General features: G+C 42.2%; 1 protein-coding gene across 1 annotated transcript in view; it reads right to left on the bottom strand.

The window, feature by feature from the left end:
• KCNAB1 (potassium voltage-gated channel subfamily A member regulatory beta subunit 1) overlaps nt 1-24,647 on the bottom strand; it is a 327,016-nt gene extending 302,369 nt beyond the window's left edge. Inside the window, exon 1 of the mRNA XM_036242904.1 lies at nt 24,260-24,647. Coding sequence (XP_036098797.1) covers nt 24,260-24,498 — 239 coding nt within the window. The 5' untranslated portion in view covers nt 24,499-24,647. The remainder of the gene's footprint in view (nt 1-24,259) is intronic.
• Between the last annotated feature and the right edge of the window lie 3,058 nt (nt 24,648-27,705).

Raw genomic sequence — 27,705 nt, 5'->3', positions numbered from 1 at the left:
TGGATGTCTGCTCCCAAGCCTCTGTTGCTGGGGGTATATCTGGACTCTGATCGGGCTGCTACTATGGGGATGGTGCTGGGCTGCGGGCTGTCTGTGGCTTCTGCGACGAGCACCTTGGGAGTTGCACTACCGTGCACCGGTCTGTGTTGACACAGAGTGTCCCCTGGTCCGATGGTGCCAGGTGTGCTGGTGGGCTCAGGTTGCTGGGCCCTAGCGGCTCCCACAGCGTCCTCCCAGGGAAGACCCGGGATCTTCCAAAATGCTGGGACCTCCCTGCGGTGCAGGGAGAAGCGCCCTGAAGGGCCGCTCACCGTGGGAGCCGGCTGCTCCGGCCACAGCACAGGGACCTTCTGCTCCACGGCTCTGCACTGCTCGGGTTTGGTTGTCCACCTTCATGTCCACTCACACTCTCACATACCCGATCACTCTCTCACACACTCACCCTCCCTCCGGTCCTGCCTGTTGCCATCTTCTGTCGAAAAACTCAGCTAATTCTTTTGCCATCTTTCTAAAGTCCCAGCACAGCCCTGGTGAATGAAGATATTGGGGCTGAATGAACCTTATCTGTCACTTGTCTGGTGCACTCAAGACTCTGATTCTGAGAGTGAGCTCACTAGGGAAGTACATTCCCTACAAAATGTTGCTTTAAGGACTGTCTTGGGGTATCATGAGACACAAATGGATAATATAAAGATTTAAGTGTACATGCATACATTAACAATGTAGCATAATAATACATCACTTAATATAGTATAAAAGTGTTTCATAGAACACTCATTCCTTGCCTTACTTCTACTGGGAAAAAAAAGACCAGCTAAAGGAGCACCTTCATATATTTCAATAACAAATTAAAGCACAAAGGATAAGAAAAAAAAGAAGGAGCACCTTCATGAGAGTCAGGGAATCAAGTAGTGCTTATTTCAACAGGATTTTCATGGAAATGTGGAAAAAGTAATCAGGGCTCCTTGATCACCGAGAAACAGATGAGGGGATTCTTGTTCACCTGCCTTCCATGTTGCAATACAAATGTCTGTGGAACAACGTCTGCGTTAGAGATCAAGTTTTTGGTGATTCTGCTGTCCTCAGGAGAGATCTTGCTGTTTTCTTGGGCTGAATTCTCATCTGTATCACTAGCTTGGTGTACATGTTGACATTAGAGAAGTCAGGTATACTTCTGAAATTCCATTATTCAGTACATTTTGATATATGCATGTTGTATTGTCTGAAATACGGTAGGCACTATGTTTATATTTATTTATTGAATGAATAAATGAGTAACTAGATATGGTAGGTACTTTGCAAGACTCTGTGAAGGATGTTGAGATGAGTAAGATAACAATATTAAAGACTGGAATGCTTCTTACAGTCAATAGTCCTAAAATTATGATAAGCAGTGTGTCTCATTGCTCATAGTACACAAATTAATGGTACATCTTACAGCTGGTGGTATCTTTGATTGGATGACTATCTTGTCACACATCTAAGAGAACATGGCTTGTGCAAAACTCCTGGCCTTTCAAACGTAGAAGAAAGCTTAGAAGGCATCTTGTCTATTCTCTCTCATTTAATAGACATCAAATCTGAGATCCTAAGAGGTCATGGCCCAAAAAATTCATCTGTTCCACAGAAATTCTAGAACTAGAGTGCAGTTTTCCCAACTCTTGGCTGAATATATCACAACACATCACTTTACACATAAAAATTCCATAAGTAATACCCATCTACACTGACATTTTTCTCTTTTCGCTAAAAAGCTATTTGGTATAAAATTGGCTGTTTGTTTTTATCAAACATACCAGATCTTAGACATTACAATGAATTTTATTCAAAGTAAGCACCTTTAAAAATTACACACTTTTCCCTGACCAGTTTGGCTCAGTGGTAGAGTGTCAGCCCACAGACCAAAGGGTCTCAGGTTCGATTCTCAGACAAGGGCATGTACCTAGGTGGCAGGTTTGATCCCAGGCCCCAGTCAGGGTCATGCAGGAGGCAACCAATCACATTGATGTTTCTCTCTCTCTCTCTCTCTCTCTCTCTCTCTCTCTCTCTCTCTCTCTCCCTCCTTTCCACTCTTTCTTTAAAAAAATCAATGGAAAAATATTCTCAGGTGTCAATTAAAAACAAAATTACACAGTTTTACTCTATTGATGATGTTATAGCACAGAACATCTCTAGGTTTGTTTGACATCATCTGCAGAGAAAGTTTATCTGCTAGAAAAGAAAATCAACCTTCTTGCTTAGAAACAGTAGTGTTATTACTTCCCAGTGGGCATTTCAGGAATTATCAGACATGATTTGACTGTAAAAATGATTATGTTGCCAACGCTGTTGAATGGGTATAGGTCAGAGACAAGTTCATGCCTATTCCTTATGGATGAAAGCCCCCTTCTTTTCCATCTCATACCCCTCTGTCTCCGCAGAGAGCCTCACATGCCACCCCCTGTGAACATCCCCGCCCACACATCCACACCCTCCAGGGAAGAGAGCCATAAAAGGGGCCGTGCAGCCTCTCCAGCAGGGAAACCCGGAATTCTGGTCTAGAAAGGGGAAACAGCTGGATGGGCACACTCCTTGGGCGGCAGGACTCTGTCCTGTTGTGGTCAGAGTAGGGTCCTGAACTGCCTGGGGCAGTGCTGGTCATGTCCTGCAGGACAATCCAAGGCAACCAAGAAATGCTTGTTTCCTGAATGACTCCCAAATGTCCTGCCAAACTAAATAATCCACTTCAAATATAAACTGGGTCCTGGAAATCCTAAAAACTCTTTAGACGAAGTTACATGAAAAGCCCAAGCTTCTATAAGAACTTAATGAGGAAGATAGAAGTTTAATTGGAGTAAAGATCTTGTCATAAAATCATTGACCAATTTATTCAGTCCACACATTCTCTCTAGCCATTTCAACTGTACATTTAGTCTAAAAGAGTGTCTGTGCTATAACGCAGTTACCACGAAGGCAAAGAAGCTACTGGCAAAGAGCTAAGAGATGAATTTTGAAAGTCCGTCAACAGATTTAAAACCATATAAGAAGTAGACGCATCTCACTGAATTTCATTAATTAGGGCTACTTTTATATATACCATATTATTGACTACTTATATACATACAATTTTAATTTTTTCTAGTACAATGATAAAAATATGTTGACATCATTAGTTTGAGAGAACCTGTTACTTTTCAACCTTCCTCTGCTCCTTTCCATCTGGTCCCACCACACAATTTATTTACAGGTTCTTCCATGACTCTTCGCTTTCAAAGTCACCCTCAGCTGCCCCGTCATAGGCTAAGACCTCCAGGGCCTTTGTGAGTACTGAGAACTGAGTGTGGCCTCGCAAGCCAGGGGACTTCAAGGCAGGGGCTATGTGCCAGGCAGCTCTACCTTGTCCCGTGCCAGAACACTGACAACTTTTTGACACTACACTACAGTAAAGTCCAGCATATTACTTGCAGTGTTACACTTTATCATTACTTCTACAATTTGATCTTGGCATCTTACCTCTACCTCAAGTACCACTTTTTCCCTGTCTCCCTATAATATATACATGTTCACTGAACATCTGCATGTGGGAAGAAATGAGGGAGGTAAACACCAGCCCGAAGCTGGGTGAGTCCCATAATACCTCAGTTCCCGACGTCGCCACAGGCTTTCCTTTGCACATGAGCACAACCTAAGAAGCCCTCACATACCTTCGAGGAGGCTTTGTGAAAACACAGTAAAAAAGTCCCCAATTCAACAAGACTCACAATGGTATGGGAGCCTCCTTATCCACAGCGATCTGTTCTAAGACCCTCAGTGGGTGCCCGAAACCATGGAGAATACTGAACCCCATATATACTATATTTTATCCCATATGTACCCACCTATAATAAAGTTAAATTTATAAGTTAGGTACAGTAAGAGGCTAACAACAATAACTAGTAATAAGATAGAAAATTATAACAATATACTGTCATAAAAGTTATATAAATATGGTCTTTCTTTTTCTCTCTCTCAAAATATCTTATTATATTGTATATACAGTGTAGACATGCTGGACAAAGGGATGATTTGTTTCCCGAATAGGACAGACTAGGATGGTATGAGATTTTTATCACACTAGTCAGAATGATGTGCAATTTAAAACTTATGAATTATTTATTTCTGGAATTTTCCATTCAATATTTTTGGACCACAACTGACCACTGGTAACTGAAACCATGCAAAGATAAGGGGGGGGTGGGGGAGGAACTACTATATTCAAAGGTCATTTACATTTGAAAACTAAAACAAGGAGAGATCAGAAATACAAAAGGGAGTGAAACCATAAATGTAAAGGTAATGCTAAAGATAAGTAAAAATAAAAGCATCCCATATAACAAAACATCTGTCCTGAAGAGAAAAGGCAAAAGCGACATGAAAGAGCCATAAAGGAGCTATTGATGTTTGTCAGCAGAATAAACCTCATGCTAGATTTTGTTAGTGAGGAGTGTCCACCCAACACACAAACATGAAGTCCTGCTGTCTGTGGAGACTGCTACCTCTTCCGTCTTGGCTATTCTGCCATCTGAACTCCATCTCTTCTCTTGAGTCTCCAGGCTGGGCACAGAACCAGATTTTTGGAGCACACGCCACTGACCACACACAGCATCACATGCCTGTGTTCATCAGTGACCAGCAGATCTGTCATCTGTTGAGAGCCCAGTCTACAGTAGAACACTGCAGTCACCTGTGAGCTTTCCTGGGGATCTCCTTTCACATCAAAAGGGGTTAGGACATCATATCCAGGAACAAAAGTGTAACAGTAGTACAGCTTTTCAATTTTTCCTACTTAAGCATTTGTAATCTATTTCTATTCAGAATTCAGGGAAAGTTCATTTTTCCTTTTGCTGAACTAGCTACAAAGAGAAATAGAATGTCTTAAAATAAAGATTTAGTGGTCATAAAAAGAATAAAACGTTTTAGTGGCAAATTCATTGTGAAAGCAGACCTAAGTCCTAGACCCAAATCATGTTAAACAACATCTTCCTGAATTTGGGTAGAGCAAACAAAACCCAGCATAATGTTTTTCTCCCTTATAAAAGAAGTCCTACTTCCTTTACAGATCTTTTGTGTTATATTCACCCTTCTTTTTCTGGGCAAATATACAACTTATAATAAATAACATCATGCTAGATTCCAGGAGAACAAGATAAACAAGAACATGGTGGCCCCATCCCCGCCTTCAAGTCGAGTGAGAGAGATGGCCACGCATACAAATAGTTATAAGCAGAGGAACAGAGCCAATGGGACACAGGTGGAGAAATGAACTGTTCTTCTCCAGAGAGCTGCCTCATTTGTGACACCTAGACCTTCTGTGCTCAGGTACAGAATGACGTGAGGATCAAATGGGATATATGTTAAAACACTTTGAAAAATATACAACTTTCTTCTCTCCTGGGGCACTCATTGCCTGTCTTTCTTACCTGGTCACATCTAAACTGTGATGTTGGGCTACTGTCAACAGGCAAGGGGAGGTATGGTAGGCCATATTTTATATTTCACCACTTTTCCAGATTAACCCACTGTATCTAGATAATAGATTCTGAAAGGCAGCCCTTCCTGCAGGCAATGGGTTAAGAATCAGTTCGAGCAGAGAAAGACCAACCCCCAGCACTGACTTTTGTACATTAGTATGCATCACCATCCAACCCCTCAGTTGGAAGACAGGATAACAAGTGCTGAGTCACCTTGTAGATCAGAAGGTTGTATGCACACTAAATGATTCTTTGTACCGTGGCATCCAGGCAACATTTGACCTTGATGTATAATTCTGTACAAAGTTTGCCATTACTGCAAAAGGGTGATGAAATGACAAGATAAAGTTTAAATTAAAAGTACTTCTTCATCTAAATGTCTACACCCATCAAAAATTTATGGGTGGTTTTGAACCAACACGAATAAAGACAAAATTCATATTTCTTTTTCCCTAATTATAGGGTTCAGCTGGTGCTGGGAATCTGTTCATTGTGGAAATTTCATTATCGAGACCAAATAATGCTTCTCATTGACTTAAAAAATAACTGGGCATGCAGCATAGCATACATCAAAATGCTCTTTGATAAGGTACATTCTGACACCTTCTCCATAACACATTTTTATTTACAAGTAACTAAATCAACCCCACTGCCAGGTAGTACTTTAATAGTTATTATTCCTACACTTTCACCATGAGGTCAGCATCGTGGTCCCCACTATTTGACTTGTTTTGAGATAAGGGGGCTATATAGAACTGTTTAAAATGCCATAATTCATTCAGAAACCTGAGAAAAAAATCCATAAAAGAAAAGATAATCGTATGGCTGCTGAGTCTGATATTCTTACCTTGAGTTGATCTTTTTTTTTTTTCAATCCTCACCCAAGGATATTTTTCCATTTATCTTCAGATAGAATGGGAGGAAGAGAGAGAGAGAAACATCGATGCAAGAGAGACACATCAACTGGTAGCCTCCTGCCCAACCCCAACCAGGCCTGGGGACCTATCCGAAACCGAAGTATTTGCCCTTGATCAGAATTGAACCTGAGAGTCTTTGGTTCATGTGCTGACGCTCCAACCACTGAGCCAGATTGGCCAGGGCTTGAGTTGATCTTTTAATGCAGGACTACTCCACTGGATGATGGAGATGTTCTATATTTAACACTGTAGCCACTAGCCTCATGTGGATATTGAGCGCTTGAAATATGTTAATGCTACTGAGGATCTAAATTTTATTTGAATTTAACATTAACTTTCACTTAACCACATGTTACTAGTGGCTACTATACAAGATAGCACAGTATGGGTCCTGTTTTCAAATATATCTAGAATATATCTAAAAGCAGTTTTATAAACTACCAAAGTATAATTCTTCGGCAATTTATTGCTAACTTCAGAACACTTAAGTTTTATGAATTTCCTACAGACTTTGTAAAATCCACGCCCCCTTTTTCTGATCTTCTTGTTGTCTTAAACAAGTATCAGTGGGGATTTTAGCTTCCCTTGGCTTAAGTCTGAAGCAGCTAATTAAATGAGGGAAAAGAAGAGTTGTTTTCATTCATTCGAAGCCACAGGGTGATCCCAGGCTGATCTAAGATACAGCTTTGTGGTGCGTTTTTCTTTTAACCCAGGGGTAATAGTTACTGAAGGGGTCAAAATGCTGGCTGGCAAATGGCCTCACTTTGAGTCACCAACCAGCAGGAGTGATCTAAAAGAATTTCATAGACACCACATGTCTATGAGAGATGTTAGTGGCCACCCTATCCTTTTTAAGTAAGACTCTATATCCTAACATCTGTGGCCCTCTCCAAACTGACTGGGTTGCTGAGGACTCAGAAGAATGTTCAATGAAAATAAGACAACAGTCCTCTCCAGACAGTCAGGAAGGAGGAGATTAAAGGCACCTGATGGGATGTTTTGTTTTGAGAGTTGTTAGAGCCTTGTTAGTGTCTAGCATAATTTTGTGCAAGTAGCAGGTGGTCAAAATTATTAGTTGATTGGCTGCATAATTTATAGACCTAAAAAGGAAAGAACTAGCAAGTTTACCTAATACAAAAAATAAATGAATATAGTACTGTTTGCTCCCTCTTTCTTGCTTTTTAAAAACATCCAGTATAAATACATGCTAAATACGCAACTATTCATTTGGCTTCAGGCAATGTTTAGAAAGCCACTTTATGATTTCAAGTAATAAAAGCACTTCAGATGTGAGTTTTTCAAAGGCCTCTTGCATGTTCCTGCAGTGACAGTCAGGTTAGCCCAAGCAGTGTTCTAAATGTGTGGGCTGCGGTTTTGTGACTTCTTAGAATGCTTTCAATACCTAAATCATGTCAGAGCTGAGAAAATTATGTGAGTAGTTCTTTTTTAATATAGGCAGTCATGGTTATTTTCACAGATGAAAGTAGAAATATCTCACCAATAACTTTTTGCTTATCCTCATCTGGGCTCCCACATACAAATGATTGTTGATATGAACAATCATTTTATGAACAAAGTGGAGCCATGATGCTTTGGTATGTGGACCAGCTTTCATAGATTACACAGAAACCCATCAGTGTAGAATTAAAATATTTTCAAAGTGTATAGATGGCTATTTATGTTCAAAACAAAAACATGAACAAATACCAAAATATCAGTTAGGTCTAAAATAGGCATGAAATGGAAAACACAAAAACAAAACACCTCTCTGATTGGAGCCTGGCGCCCCCATGTGAGGAGGTTAGAAGTCAGATAACATTGTTTTTCTTGATATCAGTCCTCTCAGGGCTCAGGGGAAGGTGGTGGAGTGTGTGTGTGTGTGTGTGTGTGTACAAATCATGTCATCTTTCAGTTTTGCTGTCAGTAAAAGGGCCGTTAAGACTAATTTGAAACAAGGAAGACAAACATAGTAAAGGCTGCAGGGCTTCTCAAGGGCGGTAGAAGGTCAGTGCCGGAGGCGATGGAGATGATGCCGCCAACCCAAGGGATTTGGCGAGCACTCCCGGTGAGCCAGCCCTGCGCCCACTGGGCCCTTCAAGGCCTGTTACAGAGGAGACATGGGTAGCCTCAGAGGAAAGTCTTGAGCAGCTTAAAAGTGAGTTAGTAAATAGTAGTGAAGATATGGTTGCCCTAGGAATGTAGCAGTTTAAGAAGTTGCTTTAAAGTCAGACAAGGGAGAAAAGGTTTGACAGTCAATGTCTCTCTGAGGTTTCTTTTCATGGGAGTGGAAATGTGGAAGATTTCAGTGATTCTGTGCAAGCACTTTAGAGACACAGAACCTAAAAAGCAACAGCAGCTGCTGCAGAGTTCTGCCCCTCTGCCCGCTTCCTGATGCCAGAGTGCCATACGTTAGGGCCTAATTAGATCCGTGAGCAGTTTCCCTTCTACACATGGTTCATGTACGCGTGGAGATGAGAACCAGAACGCGGTGAACGGAGCTGTGCCAGGACACATCCTGCTCACTGCACCTCCCTAGCTCGCGCAGTCCATGCTTCCTTCGCCTTCCACTCTACCGGTTACTCATGTCTCCAAGCCCTCTCCCCTAGATGACTAAGATGGCTTTCTATCAGTTTCTCTGCACAACTCTTCCAAAAATACCTTTTTAGAATGCAAATTTGATCTTGTCCCTTCTTACTTAAGTACCCAGCAACATATGTTCACGGCAAGCTTTTCCTATAATCAATATACATCTTCCCTGCCTCCTAACCTCTTCTTCCAGCACTCTCCTCATGAAGAAGGTCTGCAAGGAAGCAAGAAGGAAGAGGAGGAGCTCCCGAGTTCCTACTATGTCATGTGCTTTATAGTTGTAACGTTATTTAATCTTTTCTATTACTCTATGGGATAGGTATTGTTATTTCCATTTTACTGATGACAAAAAAGTGGATGTGCAGAAGGGATAAGTAAATTGTGTGTCACCCACTTAACCAGCATTCAATCCAGATCTGTCTGTCTGACTCCAAAACGTGTTTATATAACAGTCACACCTAGGACTTCAAACATGCTATTCCTTCTGCACCAAATGCTCTCCCAGTCTTGGACCAATTGTAGAACTCTTATTCATCCTTCAAAGCCCTGTACATAAATTGATAATTCTTCAAATTCATCCCTGACTCTCAAGCGAGCACTCATCACTTGCTATGCTACATTATGACTATTTAAAACAGCAATACTGCATCTATCTAACCATACTCTAACTATCTGGGCAATATGGTTCTCTCACCAACTGGACTGCTTTTGGAATTGCTTAAAGCCAGGAACCATGTGCTACTTTGTTGTGGACCAGTGACTGGCATACTGGTGCTCAGCCAACCTTTGTTGATTTGAATAATTTTATTGTGCAAAGAGTAAACTGTAGATCAAAAGTCTTTGGTTAAGTTATTAACTATAACCTAACAAACCATCTATGCAGCTGTTAGCAGATTGCTTAAACTCTTAAAGCCACCTCCCAAATGTATTTATAACATTATGGGGGAAAGGGTATTAGATTATTCAAAATATCTTTATGGAGTCTAAAATTCTGTGCACTTACTCTTCACATACAGACTGTGTGTGGAGGGAAAACTACTATAATCAGATGCAAAATGAAATATGGCATTTGTATAATTTCACTTACTGAATAGTTGATGAAACTTAACTGTAGTTATTGGGGTAAGGGAGGGCTAACCACCTTATAAATAAACCACTTTATGAGTTTTTAATGTGTTCCTTATTAAAAATGCATTACTTTCCATGCTAAATTAAATATCATTTAAAGCCAATGTTCCCTTCCTTACCTTTAGTTAAATAAGATTTCTGCGTATTTTAGTCATGTGATTCAGTAGCATAAGCTACTGGGAAAATAGACGAATAGAGGAAAATATTCCTCTACCCACAAAAAGTGAGAGGATTTTAGAACTAGAGGAGAACTAAAAACCAGATCCAAAACTCCAGGAATGAAGACAGCACACAGCTGGTTGATGGTGGAGTAGCCTAATACTCAGTTTCCAGATGATTAACCAACTGGAATCTTATTACCTTGAGTTTATTGCCAGATCAGCTTATGATATATCTGTCCCCTCCAGATGTGATAAGTAGAGAATGTGGTGGACATATGTAGGTTGCCTCACCATCATCTACTCCCCTCTTCTCATACCAAAAGTATTCTGCCTCTCCATCCTCAGCCACATTGTTGAGGAGAAGTTGACTAAAGAAAGGTTTGGCCCTTTGTCCCCAGTGCCCGAGAGGTAAACCCTAAGTTCTTGGAATTGCTCTACCCAACAGGAGAGTCTATGTTTACTTGGAGGTCTTGGGCCATACAAAATCAGCTCCATCTCCACATGGGCTGGAGACCAAGGTCAACCATACAGGTGGTCAGTGTGTCTCTGTGGCCAATCTCCAATGAAAACGATGGACACCAAATCCCTGATAAGCTTCCCTTGTTGGCAACACTCTGGGCATATTGTCACACACGACTGCTGAGGTAAAAGTGCCCTCGACATGACTCCATTGGGAGAGGACAACCAGAAGTTCTGTGCCTGGTTCTCCTGCACCCTGCACTAGGCACCTCTTCCTGATGCTGATTTTAATCTGTATCTGTTTTGTACTAAACCTTTACTGTGAGTGAAATGGCCTTGCTGCGTTCTGTGAGTCCTCCTAGTGAATCACTGAACCTGAGGGAGGTCTAGGGAACCTGCTGAACTTGCAGTACTCTCCTTTGCCTTCAGGACATTATTTCTTGATACTCTACCATTCATCACTTCCTCTTGTCACATTGGCTTCTGTCATGATTCTTCCCTATACACTCTCACTCTCGGCCTTTACACATGCTGTACCCTCTGTCTGGAGTACTCTCCCCCAACCTAGAAATCCATATTATTGTCCTTTTCATTCCTTCAAATATGTATTCAAATATGCTCATCCTTCTTTCATGTGTTTTGTTTCTATAGAGAACTTACCTGCTCTGTAATGTTACAAACCTTATTTATTTAGTGAATGTTTTCTCTGCCTTACCACAACTAGAATGATATCTTCAACACAGCAGGGAACTTAGTCTGTCCTGTCCACTGCTATGTCCCCAATACCTGGAACAGTGTATGACACAGGTGAGCGCTCAGGAATATCTCTTGAATAAAAGATAAAATCTGTGTATTAGAGTTAAAAAAAAAAAAAGCTATGTGGTTCAACAACAACAACAACAACAACAAATAGATACTTTACCAATACAACAAAGACTTACCAGTGGTCATACAAAATAACTACATAAAAAGTGTGCCACCAAGAGCATACAGTGGAGTAAAGACAGCCTCTTTAATAAATGGTGTTGGGAAAATTGGACAGCTACATGCAAAAAAATGAAACTAGACCATCAACTTACACCATACACAAGAATAAACTCAAAATGAATAAAAGACTTAAATGTGACTTTTGAATCCATAAAAAATCCTAGAAGAAACTTTAGGCAACAAAACTCCAGACATCATACAGCAGAATTTTCACTGATACATCACCTAAGGCAACAGAAACAAAGAAGAAAATGAACACATGGGACTACATCAAACTCAAAAGATTCTGCACAGCAAAAGATACAATCATCAAAATGGAAAGGTAACCCACTGTATGGGAGAGATTATTGCCAATGATTCATCAGATAAGAGGTTAATTTCCAAAATATATAGAATGCTCATACAACTCAAAAAAAGGAAGACAAAGAACCCAATTTAAAAAATGGGCAGAGGAACTAAATAGACACCTCTCCAAACAGGACATACAAATGGCTAAGAGACATATGAAGAAATGTTCAACATCACTAATCATCAGAGAGATGCAAATTAAAACAACAATGAGGTATCACCTCACACCTGTCAGAATGGCTGCCATCAACAAATCATCAAACAACAAGTGTTGGCGAGGGTGTGGAGAAAAGGGGACTGTCGTACAGTGCTCGTGGGAATGCAGACTGGTGCAGCCACTGTGGAAAACACTATGGTGTTACCTCAAAAAATTAAAAATTGAACTTCCATTTGACCCAGTGATCCCACTTCTAGGAATATACCCTAAGAAGCCTGAAACACCAATCAGAAAGAATATCTGTACCCCCATGTTCATAGCAGCACTATTTACAATAGCTAAGATCTGGAAACAGCACAAGTGTCCAGCGCAGGTAGACAAATGGATAAAAAAGCTGTGGTCCATATACACAATGGAGTACTATGCAACTGTAAGAAAGGAAGATCTCTTGTCCTTTGAGACTACATGGAGGGACCTGGAAAGTATTATCCTAAGTGAAACAAGCCAAACAGAGAAAGACAAGTATCATATGATCTCACTTATTTGTGGAATATAATGAACATAACAGTCTGAGGAATGGGGTAGTCCCAGAGACGTGGAAGTGGGGTACAGACTGACAATCCTCAGAGGAGGGGGTGGTAGGGGAGAGATAAACCATAGAACATATGGATCTATGCATGAACAATGGTCATGGACAACAAAGGTGGGGACAGGGTGGGATGGGTAGGGGGGAATTAGTGGGGGGAAAAGGAGAAACATATGTAACAAAAATTAATTAATTAATTAATTAATTAATTATAAAAAAGAGTGCCACCAATGAATTATAAAATGTGGTTGAGTAGATTTGACCACATTAACCTGATTTCTCATATTCTAAGAGAATGTGTTCTGGATCACAGTTTAAAGGGGACATGAGACATGATAGGAAAAATATTTAACTCCTACAGGACAACCAGAAAGCAAGAATTGGTGAACATGGATCAGAAAAGGAACGCCCTTGGAGAGGAAGCAGTTGTGTGGAAGGAGCACAAAGCAGATAGTCGGACTGTCCACTGTCCCTGAGTCCCACACAGGCTCCTTCAGGCAATTAAATCCATTGAGCAGGAAAACCTACTACTGCTATTGCCCAGTTCCACTAACACTGAGTTGAGCCAGTCAGCATCTTGCCAAGGAAGTAGAATGGGGCCAAACTCAAGTGAGAAGCCCTACAATAACCCACTGATACCACCCAGGTACCATTTTGAAACTGCTAACCACCAGCTAAAGAGTTCCTGTGTTGTTGGTCAGATGTTCCTGGAACAGTCTGATCCACACTAAGAACAAGAAAATCCCATCAGAACTTACAACCACCCACAATTACGGAGTAAAGAGAAAATCTTCTAGTGTATTTAGGATGATGGGTCATCAGGGAATCCCAACAGGAGGGCTGACTCTCCAGACCTTTCCCCCATCTTTTGTGGAATGACTCCTGGGTGACGTAATGAGATGACACCCCTCTTATAATGAAATGGAAATAGAAAATGATCAGGACAAGAGTAAACTAACGAGGGGATTGAAGGACAAAGGGTAGGAAGGGAAGAGCTTGTGGTGGGAAGGGGTGGAGAAGGCGAGGCCCGTGGCTCCACAATGTGAGTATATAAGCACCACATCCGGGGAGGAGTACGGACTATGAGTGAACGCCCCGAGTGTCTCGTATTGGTCATTGTAGCTCAGGACCCCACTATGGGTAGATTAGCCAGTGACACCTCAGGGAGCTTTCTGGAGGAAAGTACAGTGAAGACTGATTAAAGTGAAGTAAATGAGTAAATGAGAAGTGAAACAAGGTGGATGTCTGAGGAGAAACAAAAATAAAGTGAGCATATGACATTATGATAAGTATGATGGCACCCGCAAAGGATCTTAAAGCCCAAGGTTTAAGGACCTATTTCCTATGGAAACAATGTTGTCTCCAAGTACCACTATCACAAGAGAAAATTAAGATGTAAGTGGCAGAAAAACCGGATGGGGGGGCCTGGTGGAACACTCCCTGTGTCTGATAACCCAACAGATTGTCATCCAGTGAACAATGAAGGCTTATTTGTCAGACCCCTGCTTAATAATTCAGTTACTCAGCAAATATGTATTGAGTTCTACACTAGGCACCAGGTTCTGGGGATTCAACAACTAACCATACAGATAAAATCATTTCCCTCTGGAGTTCACACCAGGGGAAGGGACAGACAGTACAGGAATAAACAGACAGAGTGTAAGAGGAAACGCAGGGGTAAAGGAGAGAGGTGCTAATTTGACAAATCTTACAAAGAGGTTCTGATGAGTATTAACCTTTTGAGAAATTACGCATAGAGGTGCCATCTTACATAATGATCATCTCAGGAAGCTCCTTTTCAAAGCCGTACCCAGCTTCTGAACGTATGTGTTGTCGCAGTGTGCTGAGACATAGCACGGTAACATTTCAAAAGGAGGGTGAATCGGCGACCTGTTACAGAGCCTTCCGATGCTGAGCAAGAGCTGAGACACTTAATGAGCTGCACATTCTGCACCCACACTGGCAGAGCGTGTATCTCATTCTGCCTTAACGAATTGAAAGGAATATCGTGGAAGGAAAAATAGACTAAAGGCAGTTGGGCCAAAACTCCCTTGTCTAAAAATATGACGTGTGTTTCCCAGGCTGCTGGGGTATCTCAGCTACTGTCACCTCTCCCACAGCGGGCTCACCAGAACCTACTGCCAGGATCCACCCTCTCTGTGCTGGAGCCAGTGTGCAACAGGCCTCTCCCTTTGCTGCTGTTCCAGCCCCTTGGGGTGGTTCCCTGGCCCAGCTCCATGGTACCTGACTTTGGGGCAGGACAGTCTGAGGTACCTGCATGCTTGTCCCTCCCACCCTGCCTGGCTGTGCCTTACTCCAGTTCCTGGTGACTCTCGACAGCCCACCACTGTGTGCACTGCTCAGTGGAGACGACTGAACACAGATGACTGAATTTGTGCAGGGCAGTTGAGTCAGTAAGTCTTAGAGATGCACCTCAGCGTTGGATGTAAAGTTCAGGATGAAAATGTGGTGGCCCTTGTCTTTGACACCAGATTGGTAGCAGGAACCAGGAGACCTCTGGACAAACATTGCTATTTTGTGGCACGACAGCGCCACCTCCCAACTCATAGCTGACATTGCAATTAGTCACAGCCCTCTTTCCCACTGACCTCCCTGTGCTAATAATGATTCTGCCCGAACTGTTCAAGATGGAACAAAACTAAAAAGACGTAACGACAACAACAACAAATATGTAATTCTAAACTGGATCCAATATTAGTGGAGTAAAAAATTTCTATAAAGGGCATTATTGTGTTGGTTGAAAAAATTGGAATACAGATAGTAGATCAGATGAAAGTATATATTGTAAATTTATCTCAAGTTGATAATCGTCCTGAGGGGCATCTAAGGGAGTAGCCCTCCTCTTAGGTGGTGCTGATGGGTAAAGGACCATGACATATGTAACTTATTCTCGAAAGCCTTAGGAAGACAAATTGGAGATGGGGGGGGGGGGGCTGCAGGGAGCAAGCATGTAAGAACTGAGCAAAGTTTGGGCAAATAGGGCAAAATGTTAACAATATGTTAAAGGATAAAGTGCCTACAGATGTTCTTTGTATTATTCCTGCAACTTTTCTGTTTGTTTGAAATTATGTTCAAATAAAGAGGTTTATTTAAAAAAGGAATCTGTTTTTAAGAACTAGATAAGTTGTCTAAAATTAGCTCCTCTACAGCCTAGACTCCCACCATTAGAGGTTCATTTCTTTGGGTATGACAGTTTGCAGATACCCTCAGGCCCCTAAATTCAACTGGGACAGCTTGGCTTTTACCTGTTTGAAGAAATGTTCTTTTGCGTCATAATTGTTTGAAAGAACCTATCTCTTTCTGAGCATTGGCACATCACAAGATGTATAATTGAAATCTTAGGGAGCATTAATTGATAACTAGCTAAGGGCTGGCAAAGGGATCACTGGATGAGAGGCTAAAGTGTAAGGTGTGGAGAGATGTTCTGTGATAAGTGAAAATGAGCCCTGGATACAGAGCAGGAAGGGCACCACGATTTGTCCACTGAATTTGATGCTGAGCCAGACCTGCAGGGTCATGGTTCTAAGAATATTCCTGGATTCTGAGTCGGCTTTCTCCGAGGCCATCCTGACAACACACACCTTCCAGATTCACTAAATCTGCTCCATTTAACTATGGGAAAAGGTGCATGTACCTGATATGGGGTAAAAGGCATTAATAGAACATTTTCTGAAAGAAGGCCAAGAGGGGGAGACATCTGCCTTTCTTCTCTCCACCAGTCATCCCCTGAGTTCTGCTGTGTAGCTCAGAATCCTCTGTGCTCACAAACTCAGGGACATGGACAATCTGCTCTATCAAATATCAGACTGGATTAGGTTATAATAGCATGCCTGCCATAGGATCGGGGCTTCTCAGAATCCCGAGATTATGCTGGCCGTAACTTCTTTTTTTTCCTCACTATAGAAAATTTTCCAAGTGGTATCAAAAGAGACACTTCATAATTTTCACGATCAAGGTAAATATCTACATTCAAATGTGTTCTGCTCCAGCGTTGCCTGGGTAGATTTCTACTATCTGCAGCTCAGGGTACTGAAACGGTCCATTTCTTTATGAAATAGCGCATTCTAGTGGCACTCACAGGCACTGCAGGAAATTACAGGAAGAAGTTTGTTATTTTTCCCGTGTGTTTTTTTTGTTTTTGTTGTTGTTGTTGTTTTTTAGTAAAAACATATTGACCTATAGCTGCTCCTTAGACGAAAACGGGTCTCAAAATGCCTGTTTTTTCATATAAAACCGCTGTCAACAATTTCTATATGAGACCATGCAGATTCATATAATCCAGTGTTGTTTTTGAACCCTGAACATTCAGTGTTCTCTTACGCCACAGAAACAAAGCAACGTCCTTCCTGGAAAAACCACAAGTGGAAATTTCAAACCAGAATGAAAATAATATTTCCAATCCAAGTGGCACTCATCCCTCACGCTCGCTTAGATTTTAGAGCACTTTCTATCTAAAATGACATTTTTAAAATGTACTTATTTTAAAACTTCTGTTCCAGCCAATAGGAAGAAAACATTCTGCTCTGTTCTGAACAGGCCTCTTTCACTGAGCCTTCAGGGCCCTTCAGCAGCTGCCTATTCAGGTTTCAGGTAATCACAGAGCTTCTGAGCCTGGACCGTCTGGGTGTCGCTCATGTTCCTGCAGAAACACTAACGCCAGAAGGGCCACAGCCAGAGGGCTCAGAGCACATCGGCACAGGCCCGCGACTGGCTGAAATTAGGCCAGGCTGAGATAAATCATGTAGGCTTTTTCTTTCATGTAGACTATACAACCCCCTGCACAGGCAGCATTTTTTTTTTCTAGGCTTTGATTTCCATGGTCATGGCCATACCTACTTTTCAAGCAGGTCTGAGTGGGCCAAGTGTTTCATGATATAAGTAGGTCGTGGAAATGCATGGGAAAATGATGGGGAGAGGATCCTTCCAGGCTGATCATAAGTTTAATTTAGGAATGAAAATAAGCAGCAACTTCCTCACTGTATTACAGAAATTACGAAAAGCAGAAAAGGAGCATCTTTCCTGGCCACTGTCTGCCCCTTGGCACCAATAGTATTATCCTGCGAGGAAGGGCTTGTTATTTTCATCTTATAGAAAAGGAGTGGAGCTCGGCCAGTATGGCTCAGTGGTTGAGCGTCGACCCATGCACCAAGAGGTCGACGGTTTGATTCCCGGTCAGGGCACATGCCCAGGTTGTGAGCCAGATCCCTAGTGTGGGGCATGCAGGATGCGGCCAGTCGATGTTCTCTCTCATCGATGTTTCTATTTCTCTCTCCCTCTTCCTACCTCTGTCTCTAAAAATTAATAAAGAAAACATAATATTTTTAAAGGAAGTGGAGGATCAGAGAAAGAGGAAGGGAGGAAGCTGGTCTTCAACGCCTCCAGCCAGGACACCACATTCTCTCTATGACAGAGCCCAGAGAACAGTCGTCAGCATGAAAAGTCATTTCTACTCATCTTTAGAATCTCTGTTGAGAGACCAATGAAAACCATCAGTTACTGAATGCTTTCCAAGCCAGTGTGGAGATCTTTGAGAAAAGCTGATAGGTGACTGAAATGTCTTTCTCAGTTTCCTGCCCTGGTCTTTGGCTCCCTCCCTCCTGTGTCCAGGCACAGTCAGCCTGTAGCTTTAAGCCGGGCTCTGACACCCAAGCTTTCCCCTTGATCTGGTCTGGAATCTTCTCCCACCTTCTCTGTTTTCAGGTCAGGCCTGGCCGATGTCCAGTTTCCTTCCAGGTCTGCACCGAGGAGCTTAGATTCCATTGTCACGGGAGAACTGAGGCCTCCATCAAATACACCTTCGGCCCCGTGGCAAGCCCATGGAGAGGTGCAGCAAGACACAAGTGGGAGTTGTATCCCTTTCATTTCACTCTGCCTCCGATATTTATTTTCCAGACACAAAGCTAACCACTGGGAATACACAGAGTGATGAAAGATGATTTTATCTTCATATTACACCGTTTCGCGAGTAATTTATTCCAACGCTTCACGAGGCCATTTTAATGAAATAGAAGGACATGTACAAGGTAAAAAGAAAAAAGAAACTTCTTTCTTGATAGATCCTAATGATATATTCTCATAGGAAAAACAAACATATTATAAAAACAAGTGAGGAAAAGAGGGTGATATGCTTAGAATCATGCAAGATTCAATCTGTAGGTGTTCAGTTTCTGCCCCCTCTCCACATCAGTGTGTGTTTCTTTCACCCTCGGAAAGAGGACTGAAGGATAAGGGTCAAGACGGAGTGTGGAGCAAGGGAACTCGGTTCGTCAGGCTCCCACTCTGGCAGGCAGCGAGCTAAGCACTTTCATATGTGTGACTTCATTTAATTCTTATAACATTGTGAAGTCAGTTGAATTAGGTCCATTTTACAGATGAAGAAACTAAGGCTCAGCAATGTTAAGTAACACATCATGCCTAAGATACAGGAGTAAATAGACTACTATTAAAGGGAGGTTTCTATTTGCTCTTTGGTGTCTTTCTGTTCTCCAGCTTCTGAATGGATGTACCCCAAACAAGCAATACCATGCATCGAGCACTTTCTAAGTGCAAAGCATGAGAGGATTACAAAATATATTATAAACTCCTTATCCTCAAGGTGACAACAGTATAATTCTGAGAATCACACACACTCACACACAGGCAAAACTAATAATCCAAAGTATATATGGAACAAAAGACGTCATGCTGTAAGAGAGAAGGGAAAGACTCCGGGTTTCATGTTCCTGGGCAAGGGGGATTTGAAACAATAGTCCACACAGGGAAAGCAATGATGAGTGAAACCCAGTGTCTGGGGCAGGGATGGAGGGTCTGTGTGCAGAGCAGTGGACTAAAGCAGGTTCCACAGCAGAGCAACAAGAGGAGCACCTGGGGCAGCGGACCAGAGCAGGGTGGTGAATGTGACCGCATCCCATGGAGGAGCGTGTGTGTGTGTGTGTGTGTGTGTGTTGGCGTGGGGTGGGATGGTTGGAGGGCTGGGAATAAATATGGAGAGTCTGCAGAAAGCACTGGGCTGGGATTCAAGGAACAGGGGTTCCCTGCTTTGCACCTTCAGGCTAGTCACCCAACATCTCTGAGCTTTGAATTTTCTCAGCTGTTAAACCAGAAATTGGAGCAGATTGTCTTTGTGTTCTGTCCCATCCAATAAATCTGAGATGTCCCTCTGCCTTCCTTTTCTTCTTCCCCACCTTCCGCTCAAGGCTATAAAAAAATTATCTTTGGTTGGCAAATAGCATAACTGGTGTGTTTTGTTCTGTTTTGTTTTTCAAGAAACGATTGTTTTATTCCATGAACCTGGACAGACCCTGCCACTATAATAGATAGCAATATCTGTATCATCATTATTGGGGAATTTTTTAAGCACACATAATCTCAAAAAGATCGATGTGGTTCAATTAAACTAGTATCCTTTCTTCTACCGTCCACCTACTGGCTCTGGATGAATTATTATTTGCTGCTATGCATTTATTAATAGTAGGGGCTCCATAGGAAAGAGCTCTGGGGGCCTCACTGCTGTGTTTACTGTAAGGATATTTCGGAGGATGTTGTTAGTTACACGAAGAAGAAGAACTATGAGAGAAATGTCTCTCTGATCTCCAGAAGAGGTGTGCCATCACCGAGCCCACCTGGCCCGACTCCCCGCAGGGACTCGTGACCGTTGTGAAGACGGCCACTTCCCTTCTCACAGTTCGGTGCTGCTAGAAAGGTCCAAGGTCAGGACGCGGCCTGCTCACCACCCGCCGTCTCCCCTCCCTGCTCTTCGCCTCCTAGCCTCGTTTGTTTCCTCTCCTGTGTTTGTCTCTATCTTTCCGAATGTATGCATTTCGACACCTTAAATACCCCTGGACACACGGAGATGTAAGAAAATAAGCAAACAAAGAAAGAAAGAACCAGTCTAGCTGAAAGCTTTGTTTTCTATACCAGGGGCGAGCAAACCAGCCCCCTGGCCGAATCCAGCCCGCCGCTGGTGTTTCTGTGGCCCACAGGGTAAGACTGGCTTTCGTATTTTTCACTGGTTTGGGAGAAAAAAAGGAAGATTTGTGATACGAGAAAATTACCTGAAACTCAAATTTCCTTATCTGTAAATAAAGTTTATTGGAACACAGCTACACCCACTCATTTGCTTATTGTCAATGGCTGCTGTCACCCTGACCCAGCAGAGTCCAGCAGTTATGACCAAGGTGGAGGTGGCGTGAGCCTGGAGTATTTACTTTCTGGCCTTTTACAGGACAAGTTTGCTGACCCCTGGATTAGACCTTCATTTTCCATGTGTTTGAGTTCCTCTTGCTAATGTTAGTTTTATAAAATTGCTTCAAAGCTCGCATTTGCTGCAGCCTTACTCGGTGTAGCTATTTTATTTTTTGTGCTCTGTCTATAAAATTACTTCTCGGTGCATTTTAACCTCGACCCAAGCTCAAGCATACTGTCTGGCTCAGAGTTCAATATTATGTAATAAAGTCAATTAAGTTTCCTCCACTTAGAAATTACTGAAGGACTGTCTTGGGTGACTATTTTATAGACACTAATAAAATAAATCGACAAAAACTTCTATTTTTACTGAAAATTCTAAGCCAACAGAAGGATCTATGCAGCAACTTGGCACTTTTCACACCACGTTCAAACAATTTCCTCCAGTTTCTTTTCAGTTGATACATGTGTTTGCATATTTACTGGTTTTTCCCTCCCCTGGTCACCCTTAGTTAGAAATGTAACCAGGTCTCCATGGAAACAGCGTAATGCTCTCTCACAGATGATCGAAGGACCTGAGCAGCTGGTATTGGGCTGAAGGCTGCCATGGCTTCGGACCAAATTAGGAAGAGAAAGCAGATTCCCAGCTCTTGCAGGCCTCTCAGAATTCTAAAGCTCAGCATGAAAACCCACACAGATTGTGAATTGCTGAGAAGTTTTTTATTCTTTCTTTCCCTTCTGAGAATATTCTATTTTATCTTTCTCTGTTTTATCTATAGGGGGTGTTCATCCCGTGCCCCTAGAATGATTGACAGAGTCTACGAACTAGGCAGGAAGGGAACTTACATTTAGTGAGCTCCTACTGTGTGTCAGACACTTAGATGTCACAGCTGACACAATGTCACAAGTTAGTAAACCAGAAAAGCTGGGGTTTGAACTCTGGTCTGATTAATGCCAAAGCCCATTCTCTTCCCCTTCACATGAAATAATACCCTTGCAAAGAAGAAGATAGGAAACACAGGTTGAGCCGGGTCTTTGAACCAAACCAGTGGTCACAAGGGAAGGTAGAAATCAAGATGAAGAAGTTAGAGTATCCAAGTTACCTTCCCTCCTAAACCGAAACCATGTTTACAGGAAGTGAAGGTCAAAAGCTAAGTTATGGAGGAACAGAAAGAACCAGGGTTCTCCTCCCTAATAATCCTTCCCTAGTGCTTAAAGGAGCATGTTTTAAATAATGGTAATTAATACGTGCCTTGAAAGAACAAAGTACTGTGGAAATCTGAAGAAAGCAGGTGTGTTTCCAGTGGGGTGGGGGTGGAGGGTGCACCGGGAGCAGGTGGCAGCGCACAGCAAATCCATCATCACTAAAGCCTGGGCTGCTCCTGGGGCCGGTGGTCAGTGTCACTGCACTCTGCTCTCCTCAGATTCTGACGGGGAACGACAATCTCTGAAGTCCCCGTTTTTACTAGAGTACTATCTAATGGCATATGTATTCTTGCCCAAGAGTTTGCCTCTCTGAGCAGGACCTGGTATCCTCCAGATCACAGAGCCTTGCTCTCCCAGGCATTATGAGGAGAACTATCCTCTCAAACTGTGGAGACCATGGTGCCTCCAAAACCAGGCTGGGAATGACTGCTCCCCTCAGATGGGCTTCAGGCCCCCAACATAAACTAGGACACCTTTGCTTTTACCAGTTTGAAGAAAGCATTCCTCTGCTTCATAACAATCTGGAAAACCCTGTCCTGGAACACGTCTTTGTTTGAACATTGGAAACATCACAAGATGTGTCATTGATATTCCAACCAGGACTTTTGAGAGACAGGGGCCTGTCCTCTGAGTTTATCCAGGAGTTCATGGTAACACCACGAGTTCATGGTAACAACACACATCCTGTGATAGAGATGGAAAGACGGATTTTTAAAAAATAAAACCGTCCATCCTCACCTGGTCTATATGCACCACTGCCATCTGAGGGTCAAGGAAAGTGCGGAGAAGACAGTAAGAGAATGTGAAGAGGCAGAGAGAGAAGGATGGATTCGGGGCAGGTGGGTGAGGAACATCAGCATCTCCTCCTCTGTCTGGGATTCTCTTGAGAAGGTGACCAGGTTCTTCTAGGCTCCACTTCTGAAGCATGATGGGTGGGCTGTCCTATGTCTATATGCCCTAGAAACCTACAAAAGTTTATTCCACTTCTGCATGAGCCCTTTATTGCAAAAAAAATCTGTGTGAAATACTTTGTTCTCCAGAGGGAAGCTATCTCATTGCAAATTGCTCTATTAGTCCAATTAACTGGTGGGCTATAGTACTTGCCTCTACATTAAAATTGACCTTCAGACTATAGAAAATTGAAGTCACTGGGGACATCCTGTCCATGCAAAAACAATCTTTTTCTGGAAGTAGAATTTTTTACCTGAGCTAAAACAACAGGCCTTCCCAAATGCTCTAATATATCTTTTAAGTATTCAGCACCCTTGTTCTTCTGAGTGGCTCAGCTTCCCAGCCGTTTAAAACCCCTGGTGTTAGTCAAAGAGGGATTTCTGCTGGGTGAGTTAGCTACACACAAGCATCTTATAGAGGTTTGACTAATAATTGCCTTGAAGGAGAAGGATGCGTCCCCTCTCAGAACAATGTATAAAGATTACACATCCCACCCCATTCGAGGAATAACATTTCTCCCTCTTGTTAATCTTGCACAGAACAAATGAAGAGATTGGAATTTGAGAGAATAACCAGTAATATATCTTGGGCTACACTGATAGAAAGTCTTGTCATTTCAAAAAGAACTAGCTGAGTTTCATTAACTGCTTTGTTAGCCATTAGCACAGACCACATGACTCAGTCTTAGAAGGCAATAACAGCCCCAAAGCCCAGCAGTGAAAACACCCTACTCTTCATTCATACATTTCCTAAAGAGAAACTGAGTCCCTATTCTTCATTTATGACCCACTAACCCACTTGCCTACTCAACATCCAAGACATTTCTATGAGCAGCACATGGTCAGAAGCTTCCCAGATGAGCTTGTCTATCTTTTATGAAACCTTTTGAGCAGAGAGGAAGTAGACGATTTCAAGCTTGAAAAAATAAGGCAGCCCAAGAAGAGGGCTCACTACATTCATATTCCTTTTCCTTTTTCTGTATGTGTTGTTTCACTATTTCAATCCTTATTTCTCTGGTAACCACAACCTTTGACTTCAGTACAGTGCCCTGGTTGGGTAACATTGCAACCAGCACGTACCTGTAAGCCATGCCCGTCTCTGCCCTGGTGGTTTCCTGCAACGAAACTCCATGGACACGTAAAAACTTTTCCAGGTGTTTCTGTTCCGCTGCTCCACTGGGCCTGACAGGCCAGCAGGCTGCCCGAGGCGGCTTGGTCACTGCTATGTGCCGTCTACATTTCAGAGCAGAGTCGCTGGATTTGGGCAGACTCAGCTTTGGGCTGGGGATGTCTGCACAGGCAGGTTTATACAGATGCATGTTTCAAAAACCCAGGGAAGCAATGCTAATGTCACAGTACTCAGCTCTAAGACTGGTTGTATCTTGCTATGATTAACTTGAGTTCTCTGGCTTCGGTGTGTCCTTAAAAGGGATCAGGTTGTTTTCCTTAGATGTCCCTTATGGTTTTTATACACAAGCGGGCTCCTGAGTTCCTGGCAGAGCTGCTGCTACATGTCTCGGCTGAAGTCTGTGCAAAAAGAAGCCTAACAGAGGCCAATCACTTTCCCATCCCTGTAAAGTTCACAGAGTCAAAGTTAAGCAACCAAGTATTGGCCCGGGGAAGAAAAATATGGGCATTCTTTCCCATGTCTTTCTATTTAGGTAAAGGGAATATTTTGATGGGATAAGGGCCAAATGTTCTGTTCCCATAAGGCCTTGAGGATGATTCATGAGTGTGTAATGAGACCTCTCTAAATTACCAAATAATTCATAATCAAATAGTTTATTATACTAGTGGCATGATTCATTTGGGCAACAGGTCCATTAACCCTTTTCTTATTCAGACAGGACATATCAATAAGGGCCCTCACCAATATGCCCAATTGATTTTTAAAATATGTTTTTATTGATTTTTTTAGAGAGAGAGGAAGGGATAGAAAGAAACCTCACTCAGCTGCCTTCTTCACGCCCCCTACTGGGGATCGAGCCCACAACTGGGTGTGTTTCCTGATGGGGAATGGAACCAGGACCTCTAAGTTCCATCTGAGCCACAATCCACTGAGCCACACAGACCGGGCATGCCCAACTGATTTTTTTATGAAAGTACAAGAGGAATTCAACAGGAGGGCAAGCTTTTCTACAAGTGGTGCTGGAGCAGCTGGACATTGATAAGCAAAGACAAACAAAAATAAAGAAATCCTTGACTTATGTCTCATATTTATACAAAAATTAACACAAAATGGACCATTCTTTGATCTCAAATGTAAAGTGATAAAACTCATAGGTAAAAACTTAAGAGAAAATCTTCAGGACCTGGGGCTAAATGAAGAGTTCCTAGACTTGACACCAAAAACATGGTCCATAAAGAAAAGATTTATAAATTGGATCTCATGAACATTCAAACTTTTGTTCTGTGAAGGACCCTATAAAGAAGATGAAAAAACAAATTACAGACCAAGAGAAAATATTTGCAAACCACAGGTCCAACAAAAACCTTATAACTACAACATATAAAGAAGTTTTAAATATCAACAATAAAAATATAAGCAATCCAATTAGCAAATAAACATTTTACTAAAGAGGAGATATAGATGGCAAATAAGCTCATGGAAAGATGATCAACATCATTAGCCATTAAGAAAATGCAAATTAAATCCACAATGAGATATCACCACACACCTATCAGAAGAACTGAAAATAAACATGGCATTAACACCAAATGCTTGCAAGGATTCAAGCATTCAAGAAACTGGATCACCCATAAATTGCTGGTGGAAATGTAAAAAGGTACAGCTAGCTCCTCCCCTCAAAAATATGGCAGGGTCTTCTAAAACTAAACATACCAAAGTTACCATATGGCACAGAAATTATATTCTTGGGTATTTATCCCAGAGAAATTAAAACTATATTCACTCAAAAACCTATGCACAAATGTTCATAGCAGGTTAATTTGTAATAGCCACAGGAGAAACAGAGGCGAGCTGGGAAAGCAGTCATGAAAAATGAGACATAAAACTTCAGTGCCTCACTGTCTTTTTTTGCTCTCTGGGTGTGCAAACAATCTGTGGCCTTCGGTCTAAAGCGAAGGCAAAGGAAATAGCCAATGAGATGCTGATATGCAAATGTGCACTCTGTGGCCCAAAATGCCTTGAAAAATGGCTGTTGGGGGCACAGAGTGCCTCAGAGAAGAGGGAGAGGAGGAGAAAGGAAGGTTGGAGATGGGACCTTGGTCCTCTTCTATGGGTGTTGCACTTTCTTTTTAAGTATTGTTGGGCTATAGGAGGTTTGAGATCAGGATAGAATTGTGGTCACGTGTTGTTTAGTCATCACCCAAGTAATTCTTCCAGGGTGCTGAGAACATGTTTCCCCTTATCCCAGTCTGCACTGGCCTGGCTGAGAAGCGTTTCCAGGGAATGGGGGTTGAGAGTGGTGGGAATAGTATGGGCTGTGAAATCAGGAAGAATCCTACCCCTACAACACATGAGAGAATTAACTGGGGACACTCTCTGGGTCCCAATTTCTTCCTCTGGAAAATTTACCTTATCACATTACCTCGTAGGGGTGTTGCAAAGAATAAAGGAAATATGCTATTTGATGTACCTGGCACAGAATAAATGCCCAATAAGTGGTAGTTATTGTTACAATATCTCCTTCAGGGGACAACCCTAAGGATGGCCATGACATTGTGTGGACGACACCCCCTAGTGTTGCAATGCCCAGCTGGCAGGGCTGAATGGGCAGACCTGGACAGACTTAGCAAGCAATTTTCAAGAGACTTCAATGCTATGGGTTATATGACTGCAAAATGGATGGGATGGCTTTAAATTTATTCTTCATCTCTTCATCCTTTCTAAAGAGAAGTGAAGGATTCTCTGGATAAAGTTTATTTGTTCATCCTGTGACAAGAAATCTCTCCATCACTTCTTAAGTGTCTACTCAGAAAGTGTTATAATGTGTCGGCGAGACAACCAGAGGTGCACAGCTGAATTGTATAGGAGCACTTTATTCATAGGCGGGCTGCAGGGGGGCATAGTCTTCCCAAATCAACAGCCCCAAGCATTCTTACAGTCCCTCTTATAAAGACCAAAACCACATCCTCTTGATGCTGCCTTGGCATCATTAAGGGGGAAACTGATACAGATAGGGAACATGAGGAGTTATTACAAAGGTCCGGGCAATCATTAATCACAGTATTTTTATGGTTTTTCTGGGTTTTCCAAGGCTATTACTAATCCCTTTATCTTTATGGTTCCAGTTCCCTAAGGCCAGGGTATTCAGATGACCAGTTACATGTTCCCTTTCCTCACACATACACCCATATCACTTTATCTTCTTGAGTCTTCCTGTAATATGTATGTCCCTTTTATTAATACCTTTTTCACCTTTTCACTTCCTCTGTTCTTTCTCTTTTTGCTTCTTTCCTCTATACAACCCTTCTTCAACTTGCACAGACCCTCTACCACTTACACAACCTTTCAACTTTCCTAGTCCCTCCCCTGACATGAACCTGAGAGCTTGCTCAATCCA

This window comes from Molossus molossus, unplaced genomic scaffold, assembly GCF_014108415.1.
Source record: "Molossus molossus isolate mMolMol1 unplaced genomic scaffold, mMolMol1.p scaffold_m16_p_5, whole genome shotgun sequence".
NCBI lineage: Eukaryota > Metazoa > Chordata > Mammalia > Chiroptera > Molossidae > Molossus > Molossus molossus.
Note: the sequence above shows the minus strand (reverse complement) of the source record. Positions and strands in the feature narration are given on the sequence as shown.